General features: G+C 41.5%; 1 protein-coding gene across 1 annotated transcript in view; it reads left to right on the forward strand.

The window, feature by feature from the left end:
* Positions 1-5,903: 5,903 nt before the first annotated feature.
* The window catches only part of NUFIP2 (nuclear FMR1 interacting protein 2), a 30,439-nt gene continuing 17,512 nt past the window's right edge, over positions 5,904-18,830 (forward strand). The window contains exons 1-2 of the mRNA XM_070394858.1: positions 5,904-6,254; positions 11,795-13,519. Coding sequence (XP_070250959.1) covers positions 5,978-6,254; positions 11,795-13,519 — 2,002 coding nt within the window. The 5' untranslated portion in view covers positions 5,904-5,977. The remainder of the gene's footprint in view (positions 6,255-11,794; positions 13,520-18,830) is intronic.

Consider the following 18,830-nt stretch of genomic DNA (forward strand, 5'->3'; position numbering starts at 1 on the left):
GGTGTTGCTCAGAGAGCCAAAAGGCTATTTGCCTATCCTTTTCAAAATTGGGAAAACACTCTATTCTTGGGTTAACTTGATAACTAACTTCTCTAAAACTCGGTTTCCTTAATGAAATTTTATATCAGGAAGTTTAGTTTTGTATATCTAATATTTAAAAATTTAGTATCACCAATATTTACAGTATTTAAAAAATTGATTGCCCTAACCGGTTTGGCTCAGTGGATAGAGCGTTGGCCTGCAGACTGAAGGGTCCCAGGTTCGATTCCGGTCAAGGGCATGTACCTTGGTTGCGGACACATCCCTTGTAGGGTGTGTGCATCAGGCAGCTGATCGATGTTTCTAACTTTCTATCCCTCTCCCTTCCTCTCTGTAAAAAATTCAATAAAATACATTTAAAAAATTGAGAGAGAGAGAGAGAGAGAGGGGGAGAGAGAGAAAGAGACATCAATTTGTTGTTCCATTTATTTATGCATTCATTGGTTGATTCTTGTATGTACCCTGACCAGGGATCGAACCAAAAACCTTGGGACAGTATTCTAATCAACTGAGCTACCCGGCCAGGGCAGTATCACTAATATTTAATATTTAGTACCACTTACTGATGTTATAAACACTATCCTCTACAACTTTATTTAGGTTATCTTATTTAAATTTCACCACATCTTGTGTGTTAGGCACTAATATTACTTCCATTTTTCAAAGGAGTAAAGCAGGGCTTAGAGAGGTTAAATAATGTGTCCAAACAAGGTTACAAAGCTAAGCAGTTTCAGTACAGATTCTGTCTGGTGACAAAACTTAACCACTCAGCTATAGTTTCTCCCTCAATTTTCCCCCCATAATACTTTTCTTAAAAGCAAATTGTCACTTTTGAAAACTTTTATATTTAGAAAAGTAATCATACTCCAGTTATTAGAAGATTAACCTAATTTACCCATACCTCTATTCAATTCCTTTGAACGTTTTTTGAAGTTAGTGTCTCTAGGCAAAAATATTAACATCTGAAGGAAATATACATGGATAAAATTCTTTTCCTGCTGAAATGAAACAGTGGATGTTACCAGTGATTTGCCTCATTTTGAAACTGGAATTGTCACCAGAAAGCTGATTTCTATTTATAGAAAGCTACATAATACTGTTTCTGATGATAATTTCTATAAAGTTATAGTTAATCATTGCAGTTGAAAAACTAGATTTTTCACAGCTAAATTTCTTGCTATTGTATAGTTTTATTGTAATGAAATAAAGGAGTAGTCTGGGAATGAAGAGCAGAGATATGATCATGGAATGTTAGAGTAGGAAGAGATTTGGAGGTCATTTTGCCCACTCCCCATATGTTAGAGAAGAGAAAACTGAGGTCCAAATAGTTAAATATTTCTGTATCTTCTAACATGTCACAGTACACAAATGTAAGATTAAAGGTGTGTGAAAAGCGTTTTTCATTTGATAATGAAGACAAATATATTTAACTAAGTTCCAAAACTGTACCAATGAGAGAAATGGAGTTTTAAAAAATTCAAGTAACCAAAAGCATAATATGTGGTACATAAAAAATGCCTAATAAATATTTGTGAATGAAAAAATGAATAAAAATATTTTATTGCTTTTAGGCTTCAAGTTGCCTCATAGTCCTTGAATTCATATTTTATAAGCAATCATAATATATACATATAATTTACTTTGCTTTTGGCACATGAGTTATAGTGTCAACATTTTTCCATGTTGTTATAAAATATGACTATAATCTTTTAAAGTACCTATTGAAGTTATAACACTTCTGAGTCAGATCACAAATGACTGTTAACAGGGGACTCTTACTGAGGAAAACAATTACAAAAATGTTACTTGAAAAAATTTTAGGAATATATCCTAAGAAATTGGAAATACCAAGCAGAAAGAATATATGCACCCCTGTGTTCATAGCAGCACAATTTACAATAGCTAAGATTTGGAAACTGCCCAAGTGCCCATCAGCAGATGAGTGGATAAAACAACTGTGGTGTATTTACACAACGGAATACTACGCAGTTTTTTGTTTTTTTTAAAAAAGAACTCTTACATTTGCAACAGCATGGATGGACCTAGAGAGTATTATGCTAAGCAAAATAAGCCAGTCAGGGAAAGATTAAGTAACACATAATCTCACTCACATGTGGAATCTAATGAACAAAATAGATCCAGAGACATGGAAGCATGAAACAAACTGTCCAACCTCAGAGGGAAGGTGGGGGAGGGTGGATGGGTAGCAAGAGACCAACCAAAGAACATATATGCATAACCCATGGGCATAGACAATAGGGTGGTGAAGGCCTGGAGTGGGGGACGAGCTCGAAGAGGTCAATGGAGGGAAAAGGGAGACATATGTAATACTTTCAACAATAAAGATTTTTTTTAAAAAATGGAAAAATTTTTTACACAATAATGAAAAAATATCTAGGTCTTTCAAAAGACCATTTCTAGAGCCCCTTCAGGTTCTTTGAGGGTCCTGTGCATTTAGGAGCCCTGAATCTTCAATAGCTTCACAGTACATCTGCCTCTGTTAATAACCAGATACTATCTTCATGGTGGTTATGATATAGCTTGAATGTTTTTTAGAGGTTTACTAAAATTTTAGAAAAGTACATCACACTTCAATAGTGTTAGAAATTCTTTCTATCCAACTGACCTGGAATCTTTTTCAGGCCCCATATAAACTTGGTGGCTTTTAAATTATAAGCCACCTAACTTCTTCAGGCCTCAAATTATTCATCAGTCGAATGGGCTTACTATCCATCTCAAAGAATTATAAATGAAGACAAAGATAAAATACTTGCTGTCATTCTGGACAAATAGTAAATAAATGCTCAATAAGTATTCACTATTATGATTACAGCAATAGTTAAAACATTAACCTACCATATATGGGAACCTCCTAACTCCCCATTATAACTTCCCACATTGACTGTAGGTATAAAATGATTTTCAAAGCGTTGTGCAGATTCAATTTTATAATTTTAATTTTTAAAAAATAATGCTATTCTGGCCCTTGCTGGTTTGGCTCAGTGGATAGAGTGTCGACCTGCGGACTCAAGGGTCCCAGGTTCAATTCCAGTCAAGGGCATATACCTGGGTTGAGGGCACATCCCCAGTAGGGAGTGTGCAGGAGGCAGCTGATCGATGTTTCTCTTTCATCGATGTTTCTAACTCTGTATTCCTCTCCCTTTCTCTCTGTAAAAAAATCAACAAAATATATTTTAAAAAATGTTATTCTGAAAGGTAATACCTACCTAGAACAGAACATTTGGCAAATAGAGAGAAGAAAAAAGCACCCATAATTTCACCAGACTCATGCTATATTTCCATGTTGCATTTTTTCCTTTATGCAGATTTAATTTTATCAAAATATGCTTAAAGTAAGTAGACCCAATTATTCTCTTCTCACAGAGGTTTGATATTATGGCATTATTATTTTTAAATACATGGCAAATCTCAAAAATGTTTTATATAAAACTATTTTAGAAAAATCAGATGAAACAGTACACATTCTACTGTTGTATTTTCATATTTATTAAAAATTCTTATTTTTACAAGCTTATGATCCTAGTGTACATAGAATTTAATACCATTTTTTCTTACATTATATCAAAAGCTTTTCTCCATACTACTCCATTACTACTAACTAGGGCATTTGAGAACAAGGCTTAGTTTCCTAAATTTTATACAACTGCATGTGAAGAACCTAAGGCAAGCTAAGGTGTGATAAGTCAGAAACTCAGAATGAGTGCTCTTGGTTTGCCTGAAATTATAATATAGAAAATGTAGAAAGAGAAATTAGAACTCAGGAATTCTTGCCTTCCAACTAAATGTATAAATCAGCAAAAGAATATAAAGCATTATCAATGCTATATACACTTTCATTTCTCCTTTAGTAGATGGAAAGTGGTGGCATACTATTAAATGGCAAAGACTTATTTGTGACAATATATTGGGACTTTATTGGGGCTTTAGCTCTCAAAACTGGGTAAACTTACTCCTACTACAAAGGGGTCTTTCTTTAAAAATTAGCAAAGCAATGTGAATCCTCAACATATTGAACAGGTCACAGTCTGGTCATGGTTGTCTGGATTCGGTGACATTTGCTTTTGGAAATAGGCTTTTACCTTTTAATTATACTATTGTGTTGACCTTCATTGATTTTAGTCCACAAACTCTTCCTTTAAGCGTCTTTGTTCCTTTAATGATGTCCTGCTGTAAGAATTCAAGCCACATTAAAAAAATTATAAAGTACACATTGAGGAAACAATTCATGTGTCCATTCTGAATGAATGTATACACAAAATGTAGCATATACATGCAATGGAATATTATTCAGCCTTGCAAAGGAAGGAAATTCTGATACAACATGGATGAACCTTGAAGACATTATGCTAAGTGAAATAAGTCAGACACAAAAGGACAAATATTGCATGATTCTGCATGTATGAGGTATCACAGAGACAGAAAAAAGAACAGAAGATACCAGGGTACTGGAGGTAGGAGGGAAAGGGAGTTATTGTTTAATGGGCACAGAGTTTCAATGTGAATGATGAGATACTTCTGGGGATGGACAGTGGTGATAGTTGCACAACAATGTGAATGTACTTTCTGCTATTGAACTAAAAATGGTTACAATGGTAAATTAAATACCTCAATATAACATATACTTTGAAGTATAATATACACACATACATATTCAGTTTAAGAAGTATATACAGGAGTAGTAAAACGAGGTTAATAATAAATACAAGAACAAATAAATAATACAAGAATAAACTTTGTTTCCACCATATTCACAACTGTAAACCTACTTTGCCAATCCCTGTATAATCACCACTTAGGTCAAAAAATGAAATACTATCACAGGGTATCCCTCTCCAACCTAACCCTTTTCTTCCTTACTGAGTAACTACTATCTTGACGCTAACATTTGCTTTTAAAAATTAGGCTGTGATGTGATAATACTGGGTAAGTTAAATCGACACTACAAAATTCAATGGAGTCTTTAAATTCCAATATTTTCCATAAATGCAAAATTTATTTTCAAAACTTAATAACTTTTAAAGTACTCTTTTCCTTCTTTCACTCTTGAAACTCTTTATATTCTAAAACCTATCTTGGTCCCACAGTTGACCTCACCTGCAGAGTTAAAAAACACACACCACCACTAATTCTGTGTAGATTTTAGATTTTTATCCCTCCCGCTCTCTATTGCCTCCAACTACAAAGACACAGTGATTTAAACCCTTTGTGCCCTTTTAGAAAATTACACAGATACCCCATTGTGGAACCTTATAATCCCTTCGTGGAAAGGAAGAGATTAGCATATGAACACATAAAGCAAAATTAATCCAGAATACAAAACGCTCTGCCGATTGTGAAGCTCTTGTAATCTTAAAAATGTACTTATTTCCTCTTTTTTGTATTGTCCCTTTAGTGGTCTCAGGGTTAAGGAAACTGAGCTTCCCCTCTGGTTACCCGGAAAAGGATTAAAAAAAAAAAAAAAAGCCAACAGATTCGAGGAGATGCAACACCAACAGATGGCTCTCCGAGTCAGTGGACTCGCCCGTGGAATCTGCTCCACTGGGCGCGAGCTGGCTCGCCGGCGAGGCGTGTAGAAAGTGCTGCTTGCAGACAGCGCGGCGGCGGAGAGAAAGCGACCGAAGAGAGAGCCATAGTGCTGACGTTGAAGGCCCGGCCCTGCGAGGTTGCACCGGGTAAGCGGCGCTGGCCGGGAGGCCGGGCCCAAAAGGAAGGGAAGAGGATTCGGCGGGGGGCGGGGCCTGCGCCGCAGCGTGGCCCCTGATTGCCCGAGTGCGGCTGCCAATCTCGCGAAATCGCTGGGTTCACCAGTGCGCTCGCGCGACGCGCTCAGATATACGGAGCGAGCCCGGGGAAGCGGTCTCAGATCCTGACGGTGCAGCCGCCCGCAGCCTCAGCCAGGGAGTCCCAGCCGCTTTCAATGGAGGAGAAGCCCGGCCAGCCACAGCCTCAGCACCATCACAGCCACCACCACCCGCACCATCACCCCCAGCAGCAGCAGCAGCCGCCGCACCACCACCACCATTATTATTTCTACAACCACAGCCACAACCACCATCACCACCACCATCACCAGCAGCCTCACCAATACCTGCAGCATGGCACAGAGGGCAGCCCCAAGGCCCAGCCGAAGCCGCTGAAACATGAGCAGAAACACGCCCTCCAGCAGCACCAGGAAACGCCGAAGAAGAAAACAGGTCTGTGAGGGAGGACGAGTGGGGGAAGGGGGATGGGGGTGGGGGGCAGGGGCGATGGGGGTGGGGCTGGAGCCGGAGAGCGCGGACCGGGTCGGGGCGTGGGGGGGTGGGGGTGTGTGTGTGTCCGTCTCCCCTGCGGGTTTGGGGAGCCCCTTTCATTTCTCCCCAAGCTCGCGCCGGGGGCTTTGCAGCGCCCTTCCCTTCCCTTCAGCGGGGGAGAGGCCCAACTAGGCCAGTGTGACCTTCCCGGCCCCCGCCCGGCTCGGGGGGACCCGGAGGGTTGGTCTTGGAGGCCTGGCCTCAGCATTCCTTTCCCGTTTACCTGCCTGCGGCCCTGGGAGCACCCTCATTTGGGGGCCCTGAGTTGGGGCGAACCTAGCCCCCCCAAACCCTTCGGGGTGGAACTCAGGAAGGCCTAGCGAATCCCGACCGTGGTGGTGTGCGAGATGCTACTGCGGGCGGCCTGCGAAGGGGAGACGGCAGAGTTGAGGAAGTGCCCTCCCTTACCCGCCACCCCAAGCCCACCTGTGGCCTTGGGGTTCCCCGTCTGGGGTTGGGGGGCGGTTGGGACCCCTCGTCTCTCGGGCCATTTCCACCCCTAGACGCCCCTTTTGGGCCCCGGACCCCGCAATCAGCCCCCGCGGCGGCTCCCGCGGCCGGCGCCCCGTGCCCGCTCCCCCCGGAGCCGGCGCGGCTGGAATGTTCTCTCCTCCTCGCGGGGCCGCTTCCTGTCCGCCATGTTGGAAGCCGATTCCTGTCACAGACTCCGGCTCGCTGAGGAGCGGAGGGGGGGCGCCGAGGGGCGCCCGGCGCGGCGGAGCGGGTGGCTCGGGGTCCCCACCCACGATCGCTGGGCCCCTAAGCGCGGCGGGGACGCTGCCGCCCCCAGCCCGCGGCCGCCCCTCCCCCGTCGCCGGCCGGGTTGTGTAACCCGGTGGCGGCCTCGCGGCCCCGGGCGGGTCCCCGGGGTGAGGGGTGGGGGAGGGAAACGGCCACGAGGGGAGCGGCCTGTGCCGGGCCCCGCGCGCCGGCCGCCGCGTTTCCCGCTCCCGGGGGCGGCGTGAGGCGCCGGCCGGCGGTCGGGGCGGGGAGTTGGTCGCGAAGCGGCGCTGAGGGGAGAGGCGAGGAGGCCGCGGCCGGCGGGCGGCGTCCGGCCGGCGGGCGGCGTCCGCGGCGCCCCTCGGGCAGGAGGGCCGGAGGGCTGGGGGTGGGGGGACCCACTTGGGGTAGAGGCGGTGCCTGGCGGTCGGGTGGGGTACCCAGCGGGAACCCGGCTCCCTGGTCACGAGTTTCTCTGCCACAGGAACCTCGTCTCCTGCCAGGTTCGCTCACGACTCCGCCTCGCAGGCCTTCGCTTGGGCCCTTTCCTCCTCGCAGCTCGTTTTTTTACAAAAAAGCTTGTTCTGTCTTCCTCCGACCCCCACGTTTCTCTCTTGGGCTTGGGTAGCATTTTTGAAGAGAGAATGGAAAACGTTTGATTGTAGTGGGGGGGGGGGGGGGGAGGGCAAGTTTCTTTCGTCCGTGAGGTGGGTTCGCTACCATATTGCCTCGGACGAGGCTTTTTCCACAGCGAAAGGAGAGGTGTTTTCCTACGTTCAAACCGATATTGACCCCCAAACTCTTCGTTTTTAGCAGACGTTAAATTGAGGGTGAAAGTAGTTATTGTAGAAAATATTGGAGAAGGGATGAAGTTTAAAAGTTTATGACCACGCAGATTTTTAAAAATAAGGGTTCTTTGTACATTGAAATGAAGGGAACGGAAAGAGAATGAACGTTAAACCCAGCATGTCAAATGTGATACATGCCCTTACTGACATGGAAACGTCATTTTCCATTTTGGGGGGTGGTAGGGACTGACGGTGTGCAGTGGAAATGAACATAAAAATGTGTTTCATCTTAAGGATTTGAAACAGTTTAGAAACTAAGGAACTGTACAACACTAAGTTTTTTTTTTAACGTTACAGTCAACTTAAAGGTGATAAAATCTTGCCTTTTTGTAGTTGCTTGGAAGAGAAGGTAGAATTATGAAGAGTATTTTGTCAGCCAGATATAGACCCCTGCAGGACTCTCCCCATAGAAGCAGGCCCTGCACCATTCAAACGGGCACCCTTCAAATTAGTGTGTCTTCTTCCAGGGAGGCATACGGAGGGGAAACGAGGCTGAGCTAAACATGAACAATTTGGGAGGAGCAGTTTTTCATGCGCGGCCTGGTCACAGTATACTGTTGCTTCAGTATGCATAATGCTGATCTAATAAGAAAAGTTATGATTTTTGAACTGTATCTGCAATGTGTAGAGATGGGCTTTTATGACTCACAGACCTATAAAGAGGAATAGTTTTTCTTTATCCAGAAGAGGGCGCAAAAGAGGGCCAAATGTGCCCACTAATTTCAGTTTCCAATCCAAAGCTGGATTTATCAGGACTCAAGTTTTGCTGAGTCCCTCTGAAGTAGAGTTAGATGCTTTAGCATGGCAACCCTGAATAATAAAAGCACTAGAAGGAGAGGGGTTTTTCCTCAATAATTTTAGTGTTTACATTTTTTAAAATATCTAAATTAAAAAAAAAATCTCTCTGGCAAACTTTTTGCATACCAACAAGGTTAACACGGAAAATTTTTTAAATAGTTAAGTGAGAAAAAAATTTTCTGTCATTAAAACTTGGAGGTGGAAGCATAGTAACTATTCTTTTAACTGGTGATTTCTGATATCAGAAGCACTAAATATTAGTAATCTAGTTCGCTTAAAATAAAAGTCTTGGATTTGGTCCAACTTGGTTTAGACATTGGATTTTTTTGATGTTTAAGACTGCTTACCTTTGAGATCTAGCAAGTTATAATTAATGGGTCCAAGGGTAGAAGTCTTTTAAAAAAATATATTTTATTGATTTTTTTTACAGAGAGGAAGGGAGAGGAGAGGGATAGAGAGTTAGAAACATCGATCAGCTGCCTCCTGCACACCTACTGGGGATGTGCCCAAAACCAAGGTACATGCCCTTGACCAGAATCAAACCTGGGACCTTTCAGTCCACAGGCCTACACTGTATCCACTGAGCCAAACAGTTAGGGCAAGGGTAGAAGTCTTTGTTAGCCTATTAGAATATTAAATGCTATGTGTAATTCTCCTTTGGTCTAGAGTTGTGCACGGCTAAACTTACAGCTGTTAAAAATATTGAGACTCTACTTTCCTAAAACACAAAACAAAACAAAAACATTTAAAAAACATTCTAAGTAGTGATCTCTTCTTTACTGTTTTATAGTTAGACTTTTTACACTAAGTTTGACTTGATTGGATAATACAGCTTTTTCAGCAGCCAAGAAATAAAATATAACTCCAGAAGTTAAGAACTTCTATAGAATATATTATCATTGTACAAGTTTTGTGCCACTCTTAGGAAATGATTATGTCTTAAGTATGTTTTCTTGGAAGAAAATGCCTTTATGTGCTCATTTTAGTATTCCCACCCTTTTCTCTGATGTAGAACATGTAAAAGTAAGCCCTGTTGTGAATCTTCCAAGACTGTCCTATTAAAAAATCAAATTCTTTTAAAACAATGGTTCCCCAATTTTTTTTTAATCTTAGTATTCCTTATACAGTCCAACTGTGGTTCTTGAAAGTCTACCATCTTGAACAATTTGGTTCTCAACCAATGGTCACACAAAAACATGTCCCTGTTATGGACAAAACTTCAGTTTTCTATCAGACAACCCTTTCTTGCTGATACCTCAGCATGACAAAAATCGTCTCTCAGGCAACAAACAAAGGAGAGAATGCTTTTGTTGCTGGTGGAATCTACAGATTAGCACAATTTTAAAACAAAGGCCATCAAGACTGCTAATGTTGCTAAGGGTGTGAAAGTGCTCACAAAACAATTATAGGCAATTGAGTAGGTAGAAAAACTTGTTGATTGGATAAACTGGTGATGGCATTTTATAAGCTAGTTAGGGGATGGTTCAGTAAATTTAAGGAGTGTTTATAGATTAAACAGTACATTAGACATGTACTGTATATAAGAAAGGTTAATAATGGAATCACTTGGGGGTCTGGAACAGATTAATTCCATTTACATTATTTCTAATGGGAAAAAATGATTTGGTTTTCAAACAAATCGCTTCTCGAACAGCCTTCCGAATGAATTAAATTCAAGAAATGAGGTTCCACTACTTTTTTTTTTTTTAAGAGAGAGGAAGGTAGAGGGGGAGAGAGAAACATCAATGAGAAACATTGATCTGCTGCCTCCCGCATGCACGCACCCCCTATTTGGGATGGGGCCTACAACCCAGGCATGTGCCTTGACCACGAATTCAACTGTGAACTCTTGGTGCATGGGAAGATGCTCAATCCACTGAGCAACACTGGCTGGGCTGTACTCTTAAAATATGCAAAGAGCTTTTAATGTGGGCTATATCTGTTGATATTATATTAGAAATTAAAATTTCAAAACCTAGGGAATATAAAAGCTCATGTGCCTTCAAAGACTAAAGGCCCAAAAGAATGAATGAAAGTGACAAAGGCAAATTATTTGGTATTCCTGTTGGAGGCCCACCCTTTGCCCCCTGTAAAGTTGCTTTAAATGTGTGTATATGTATCCTATTATGTATCCGTTTCTAATGACTTGACCTCAAGATGTTTTGGAAACATTTTTTAGAAAGGTAGACAACTAATATCACTATTTTGCTAGTAAGGAAATGGGAAAAGTTGGACTCAGTTGAATCACCTATAGTAATAAATTGCTTATGGCAGTTGGAGGTCTTAAACTCAAATACCATTCTTTTAAAAACTAGTTATCTTTCATTGTAGTTTTGATTGTATTTTCTTATTGCTTCATTTGTGTAGGGCAGTATGACATAGTGATAGAAATGTTCCATATAGACTGGAGTTCATTCAGTTTTCCAGTTCTTCTACTTTGTGACTTGGGCAAGTTACTTAATTTATCTGAGACTGTTTACCCAAATGTAAAAATGAAGAAAATATATAAGTGTTTTGGTTTTATACTAAAAGTATGATTTAATATCTGGGGAATGTAAAGATGAATTTAACTACTTTGAAAAAAGTTCACAGGTGTTAGATTTTTGTTTGACAGAATGCAATAGAAACTGTTTATGGTCACCAATCAATTATAGTTTCATAGAAATAGAGCCTTCAATGTCCCTATAATATTTAAAATTGCTGTATCAGTATAATGATTTTGCCCAAAGGGTAGCTCTCCTCTTAATTATAAAGGAAATTTTATAACAGTTTTGTGAGAATGATGGGGAGGTTGAGTATGTTAGGTGAGAAGTATTAGTAGAAAACTGCTGAAGTCATGTTCTTTCTGAACTCAGACTTTGGTTTGAATTCCTGCTTAGTCCTATCTCTTAGTTGACTTCCTACTCTGTAAAATGGGGTTGACAAGTGTCTTTTCAGAGACCTGTGAAATAACATATAAAACTAAAGCTCACAGCATAGTGTCTAGCATACAGTAAATAAATATTCCTTAAATGTTAAGTACTACTGTAATTTGTATATTATAATTTTTAAAAACCTTTTTTTCCCCCTCCCTAGGATATGGTGAACTAAATGGTAATGCTGGAGAAAGAGAAATACCTTTAAAGAACCTGGGTTCTGATGAAGCTACCAACCCTATTTCCAGGGTCCTCAATGGCAACCAACAAATTGTAGACACTAACCTGAAGCCGACTATAAAGTCCAGCACCTTTGGGAAAGCAGGAATTAAAACTAGGAATTTCATTCAGAAAAACAGTATGGACAAAAAGAATGGAAAGTCATATGAAAGTAAATCTGGAGAGAACCAGTCTGTAGATAAGAGTGATACTATAACAATTCCAAATGGTGTTGTAACAAATAATTCTGGCTATATTACTAATGGTTATATGGGCAAAGGAGCAGATAACGATGGTAGTGGATCTGAGAGCGGATATACCACTCCTAAAAAAAGGAAAGCTAGGCGCAACAGTGCCAAGGGTTGTGAAAACCTTAATTTAGTGCAGGACAAAATAATGCAACAAGAGACTGGTGTCCCAACTTTAAAACAGGGACTTGAAACTTTCAAGCCTGACTACAGTGAACAAAAGGGAAATCGAGTAGATGGTTCTAAGCCCATTTGGAAGTATGAAACTGGGCCTGGAGGAATGAGTCGAGGAAAACCTGCTGTGGGTGATATGCTGCGGAAAAGTTCTGATATTAAACCTGGTGTGAGCAGCAAAAAGTTTGATGATCGGCCTAAAGGAAAGCATGCTTCTGCTGTTGCCTCCAAAGAGGACTCGTGGACCCTATTTAAACCACCCCCAGTTTTTCCAGTGGACAATAGCAGTGCTAAAATAGTTCCTAAAATAAGTTATGCAAGTAAAGTTAAGGAAAACCTCAACAAAACTGTACAGAACTCTTCTGTGTCACCATCTTCATCTTCATCCTCTTCATCATCTGCTGGGGAAAATCAGACCCAGTCTTCAAGTCGGTTATCCCAGGTTCCTATGTCAGCGCTGAAATCTGTTACTTCTGCCAACTTTTCTAATGGGCCTGTTTTAGCAGGAACTGATGCAAGTGTGTATTCTCCAGGGAGTCAGCCACTGCTAACTACTGCTGCTAATAGTATGACACTCATCTCTGCTGCGATTGATCCAGTTCTCCAGGACAAGAGTCTGACTTCAGCAGCTGTTGAACAAATTACAACTAGCCTTTTTATCTACCCTTCAAATATGCAAACTGTGCTGGTGAGCACAGCTCAAGTGGATCTACCCTCTCAGACTGATCAGCAAAACCTGGGGGATATCTTCCAGAATCAGTGGGGTTTATCATTTATAAATGAGCCCAGTGCTGGCCCTGAGACTGTTACTGGGAAGTCATCAGATCATAAAGTGATGGAGGTGACATTTCAAGGGGAATATCCTGCCACTTTGGTTTCACAGGGTGCTGAAATAATCCCCTCAGGAACTGAGCATCCTGTGTTTCCCAAGGCTTATGAGCTGGAGAAACGGACTAGTCCTCAAGTTCTGGGCAGCATTCTAAAATCTGGGACTACTAATGAGAGTGGAGCCTTATCCTTGGAGCCCAGTCATATAGGTGACCTGCAAAAAGCAGACACCAGTAGTCAAGGTGCTTTAGTGTTTCTCTCAAAGGACTACGAGGTAGAAAATCAAAATCCTCTGGCGTCTCCTACGAACACTTTGTTAGGCTCCGCCAAAGAACAGAGATACCAGAGAGGCCTAGAAAGGAATGATAGCTGGGGTTCTTTTGACCTGAGGGCTGCTATTGTATATCACACTAAAGGTAACTCATTTGTTTCCTATACAAAGATTCTTATTGGTCAATGTAATATATATTTATTAGCTGTTGTATGAAGGGTGAATTTTATAAGTTGCTATGAGAGTCTTTAAGAATTTTAGAACTTAGCTGATTGTAATGTGGATAAACAGCTGAAAAACTAATTCAGGGTGTTTGGAAATAGTACAGTTCAAGTTTAGAAGAAATGTTCACTTTTCCAACTTAAGTTCTTTAAATAATTTTTTTGAACAGATGTTCCCACTCCTTTGCTTTTTACATCATATACTTCTTTATTAGTGAGCTTACTTGATAGTTGTAATTTGCTTAAAATTAGTATGAATAATGGGTGCTGAATGGTAACTAGAAAATAATTTAGACAAATTACAATGGTAAGCACAGTTAGCATTGTAGGGACCAGGCTCCTCAGAGGCTGTACTTTTCGTAGCCCATGTTAAAAAGGAACCAGATATCTTTCAAGTATCATGCTAATTTTCTTAGGATATGGTTTGTGTCTTAAAAATTTGATTTATGGCATAGATTTATTTAAATCCACAAAGCAACTGAGGTTTAATGAAGTTTACAACCTCAGTACTTTTAAGAACAGTAGGTTTCAGTCTTCCACCCTTCATCCCTCATCCCACCCCCAAGAAAATGCATACCCATGCATGCATGCATGCACACACCTAATATATACTGCACGTTCCCATTAAAAAAATTTTTTTAGTTGATTTATTTTCCAATCTTTGTTGACATATAATGTTAGTTTCATGTACATTTGCTTTAAAAAAATTTTTTTTATTGATTTCAGAGAGAAAGGGAGAGGGGAAGATAGAAATATCAACGATGCCTCCTGCACACCCCCTACTGGGGATCGAGCCCACACTGGGCGTATGCCCTTGTCTGAAATTGAACCCAGGACCGTTCAGTCCTCAGGCTGATACTCTATCCTCTGAGCCAAACCAGCTAGGGCTACATTTCCTTTTTTTAAAAAATATATTTTATTGATTTTTTTACAGAGAGGAAGGGAGAGGGATAGAGAGTTAGAAACATTGATTCAGCTGCCTCCTTGCACACTCCCCACTGGGTAGGTGCATGCCCCTGACTGGAATCGAACCTGGGACCCTTCAGTCCGCAGGCTGACACTTTATCCACTGAGCCAAACCGGTTAGGGCAAGAGTTCACATCTTAAGTGAACCCAAGTCTAAGCAGTTAGTCACTGACAGAACCAAGAGTTGGACCCATAATTTTTGCCTTTTCTGTATTCATCTATACATTCTTCTATTCATCCATTCAATCAACAAACATTTACTGAACGTAGCTAACCATCATTTTGAGGTACTTTAACATTTTACTTAAAGGAAGTATTTTGAACTTGGCTGGTGTGACCCAGTGGTTGGGTGTCATCTCATGGACCAAGAGGTCCCTGGTTCAATTCCTGGTCAGGGCACATGCCTGGGTTGTGGGCTCAATCTACAGTAAGGGGTGTGCAGGAGGCAGCCGATCAATGTGTCACTCTCATTGATGTTTCTCTCTCTCTCTCTCTCTCCCTCTCTCTCTCCCTCTCCCTCCCTCCCTCCCTCTCTCTTCCTCTCTGAAATCAATAAAACATACATATATTTTTTAAAAGAAGTATTTTGAAAATCCAATCATACCCCAAATTTCCGCAGCACACAGTGCAGTTGCTCCTGCCTTCCAGAAACTGCAGCTGCTCTTACTGCATTAACTGCTCTCTGTTCTCATTGTTGAGTGACACAGACATTCATGGAATGCAAAGTTCTAGTTTCAACATTTTCTTTTCTCTACTGCACCCTCACTCTAAGTGTGCTCATCCAGTCTCTTGGTTGGAAATGTCTTCCATATATTGACTTTCAGACTTAGATTGAGGGCCCTAACTTTGAACCTCCATGCTCCAAATGCATGTATTCAACTCTCTACTACCAAGATATTGACTAAGTGACTTAAATTTAACATGTTCAAATCAGAGCTCTTAATCTGTCCCTCCACCCCCAATCTGGTCTTTCTTCACATTCTCTATCTCAGCATGGCACCCAAATTATAGGTGCCATTCTTCATTTCTGCCTTTCCCTCATCTTCAAAACGAATTCCCAAACTATAGACTTTCCTCCATCATCCTGTACCAACTCCATCACACTGAACCCCTCATCTCCCACACGAACTCTTGTTGGGGCAGCCAACAGGATCACTAGGCTTGCTTTCTTGCTGCTCTGCAATTCAATCTCCACACAGCCACCAAGGTTTATTTAAAATGTAAATCAGAAGTGGGGTTACTGGGTCAAATGGCAATTCCATATTTAAATTTTTAGAAGAAACTCCATAATGGCTGCACCAATCTGCATTCCCACCTTCCCTTTTCTCTGCATCCTTGCCAGCATTGTCATTTGTTGATTTGTGGATGGTAGCTATTCTGACAACTGTGAGTTGATAACTCATTGTTGTTTTATGCACCTCTATGTTCCTAGCAGCATGATTTACAATAGCAAAGGTCTGGAAACAGCCCAAGTGCCCATCAATAGATGAGTGGATAAAAAAGCTGTGGTACATTTACGCCATGGAATACTATGCAGCAGTAACAAAGAAGAATCTCTTACCCTTTGAGATGGGATGGAGGGACTTGGAGAGTATTACGCTAAGCAAAATAAACCAGTCAGAGAAAGACAAGTATCACATAATTTCACTCATGTGTGGAATCTAAGTAACAAAATAAACTGTTGAACAAAATACATCCAGAAACATAGAAGCATGGAGCAGACTGTCGAATCTCAGAGGGAATGCGGGGGTGCATGGGTGGGTGGGAAGAGCTATATTTCCTTGTTACAAAAATGTTTTTATTGATTTTAGAGAGGAAGGGAGAGAGATTGGTAGGCTGCCTCCTGCATGCCCCTCATTGGGGATTGAGCCAGCAATCCAGACACATGCCCTGACCCGGAATCGAACTCTTGGTTTATCGACTGACTAGAGGCCCGTTGCACAAAGAGATTTGTGCAATAGGTCTTCCCTTCCCCTGGCTGCCAGCACCGGTTTTCCTCCGGCACCCAGGACCCAGGCCTTTGCTCCTCTGGCTGGAGCCTTCAGTCTTCGCTCTGCTGCTTCTCGCCTACGTATGCAAATTAACCGCCATTTCTGTTGGGTTAATTTGCATACTCTCCTGATTGGCTGGTGAGTGTAGCAGAGGGACGGTCAATTTACATGTTTGTCTATTATTAGGTAACTAGAGGCTCAGTGCACAAATTTGTGCACCAATGGGGTCCCTAGGCCTGGCCTGTGTTATCAGGCCAAAACCAGCTCTCCAACATCCCCAGAGGGATCCCAGATTGCGAGAGGGTGCAGGCCAGGCCGAGGGGCCCCACCGGTGCATGATCAGGACCGAGGAGAGACACGGGAGGTTGGACAGCCAGGGGGGGACCGAGGGAGGACTCCAGGGTGTGTCTGGCCTATCTCACTCAGTCCTGATCAGCCAGACCCCAGCAGCAAGCTAACCTACCAGTTGGAGCATCTGCCCCCTGGTGGTCAGTGCATGTCATAGCAAGTGGTTGAGCATCCTTAGCATATCATTAGCATATTACGCTTTAATTGGTTGAATGGACAACTGGATGAGTGGAGACTTAGCATATTAGGCTTTTATTATATAGGATATGCTCAACCACTGAGCCACAGTGGCCAGGGCACATTTCCATTTTTACTGACTCATTTAGGCAGCCATGTACCAACTGCAGGGTCAGAGCAGCATATACAGGGGGATGTGGTAATTAGCATGTTCTCCCTGGAAGAATCACTGGCTCAGAGATGAATAACAAAGCTATTTATATGACTTAAGCAAGTTATTCAGTCTGCATATCTTTCCTTATCTGCAAATGGAAGACATTTAATGACATAAACACATGTCCTTTTTCTGTTTTTCTTTAAAAAAATGGGAGCAAGTAGAATTGCCTTATTAGAGTTTAGAAGTAGAAATCTTGGCAGGTAAAATGATCTCTCTTCACTTTTCTTCAGCACTGCTCTTTGGAAGTAAATACAAGTTAACTAGCCCTGGTTAGGTAGCTCATTTGATTAGAGCTTTCACCTGATATACCAAGGCGGTATTCCTGGTCAGGGCACATAGAAGAAGCAACCAATAAATACATGGATGAGTGAAACAATAAAGCGATATTTCTCTTTCCCTTCCTCTCTCTCAAATCAATTTAATAAGTTAACCAGGAGCTGTATGTTTTTAGGAAAGTCAAGGGAAAAAATATGTTCAGTTTCTTAAGATGTGGTTAATTATAAGTTAAATTCTGCCAGGGGAGTTAATATGTTTTTACTGTTATTTTCTGTGCCATCTGCCCTTTTTAGAGACCATTACTGGGAAAATCTACCTAAGTATTTTGTACTGGTGGTCATTGTGTGAGGCTGAGAGGATATCTGGTTATGTTATCTCCCACAACTTGCAAAAGATTCTGGGATAAGTTGTTTCATTAGGTGTTTAGTTGGTGGGTTTGTGTGATTTTTGTTATAAAGAACTGCAGGCCTTTTAAAATGCGGGTTTTAACTCCTATTTATTTCTAGGTATTCGTATTTTCCCTATAGATAGGCTAACTGAATATGAAATTAATGGTATTTAGATAAACTAAATGTCCCTATATGGATGCAGTTATATTTAGTTTAGCTGGTGTTATTGAAAGATTTGCTTTAGTAAAGTAGGCAGTTTTGATTTTTGTAGTTGGACATTATTGAGATTAAATTGGTAAAGACTGTTTTCCCCCCTATAATGATAAGCAATATTCTGTTCAATTAGATCCCAAAGTGGCAGGTTCTTTGAATTCCTGCCAATGTTTTTCTATTGCTTTTAGATAGTGGAAGTGAGGGGGGAAAGGGGAATGGAGAAAGAGAGAGAGAACCATTGATGTTTCCATTGGTTGCTTCACACACACACCAGATAGGGACCAAGCCTGCAACTGAGGAACTGAGGAATGTGCCCTTGACTGGCAATCAAACCCAAGACCCTTTGGTGTGCAGGCCAGTCCTCTAACCACTGAGCAAACCGGCCAGGGTGAGCATCTGTATTATTTTCTTGGTCCTTTAATGTAGTCTTCAAATGCTCAAAAGTAGTCTAGTACTAAGTGAGTTGAAGTTAGGCTTAGAATTGGAAGTTTTGTGTATACCTCCTAACTTTAAAAATAAGCCCGTCAACAACTTTATTTGGAAGTAGTAGGTAGGAGGGTGCTTTATGTCAATTCAGTAGTAATGATACATGTCTTAGATTTATTACTTGCAGCCTTAGAAGTACTTCCGATTATTAAAAATCTGAATGCTTAGTACA

Source organism: Myotis yumanensis, unplaced genomic scaffold, assembly GCF_028538775.1.
Source record: "Myotis yumanensis isolate MYYU_CA2020_CCGP unplaced genomic scaffold, mMyoYum1.0.hap1 SCAF_16, whole genome shotgun sequence".
Taxonomy (NCBI): domain Eukaryota; kingdom Metazoa; phylum Chordata; class Mammalia; order Chiroptera; family Vespertilionidae; genus Myotis; species Myotis yumanensis.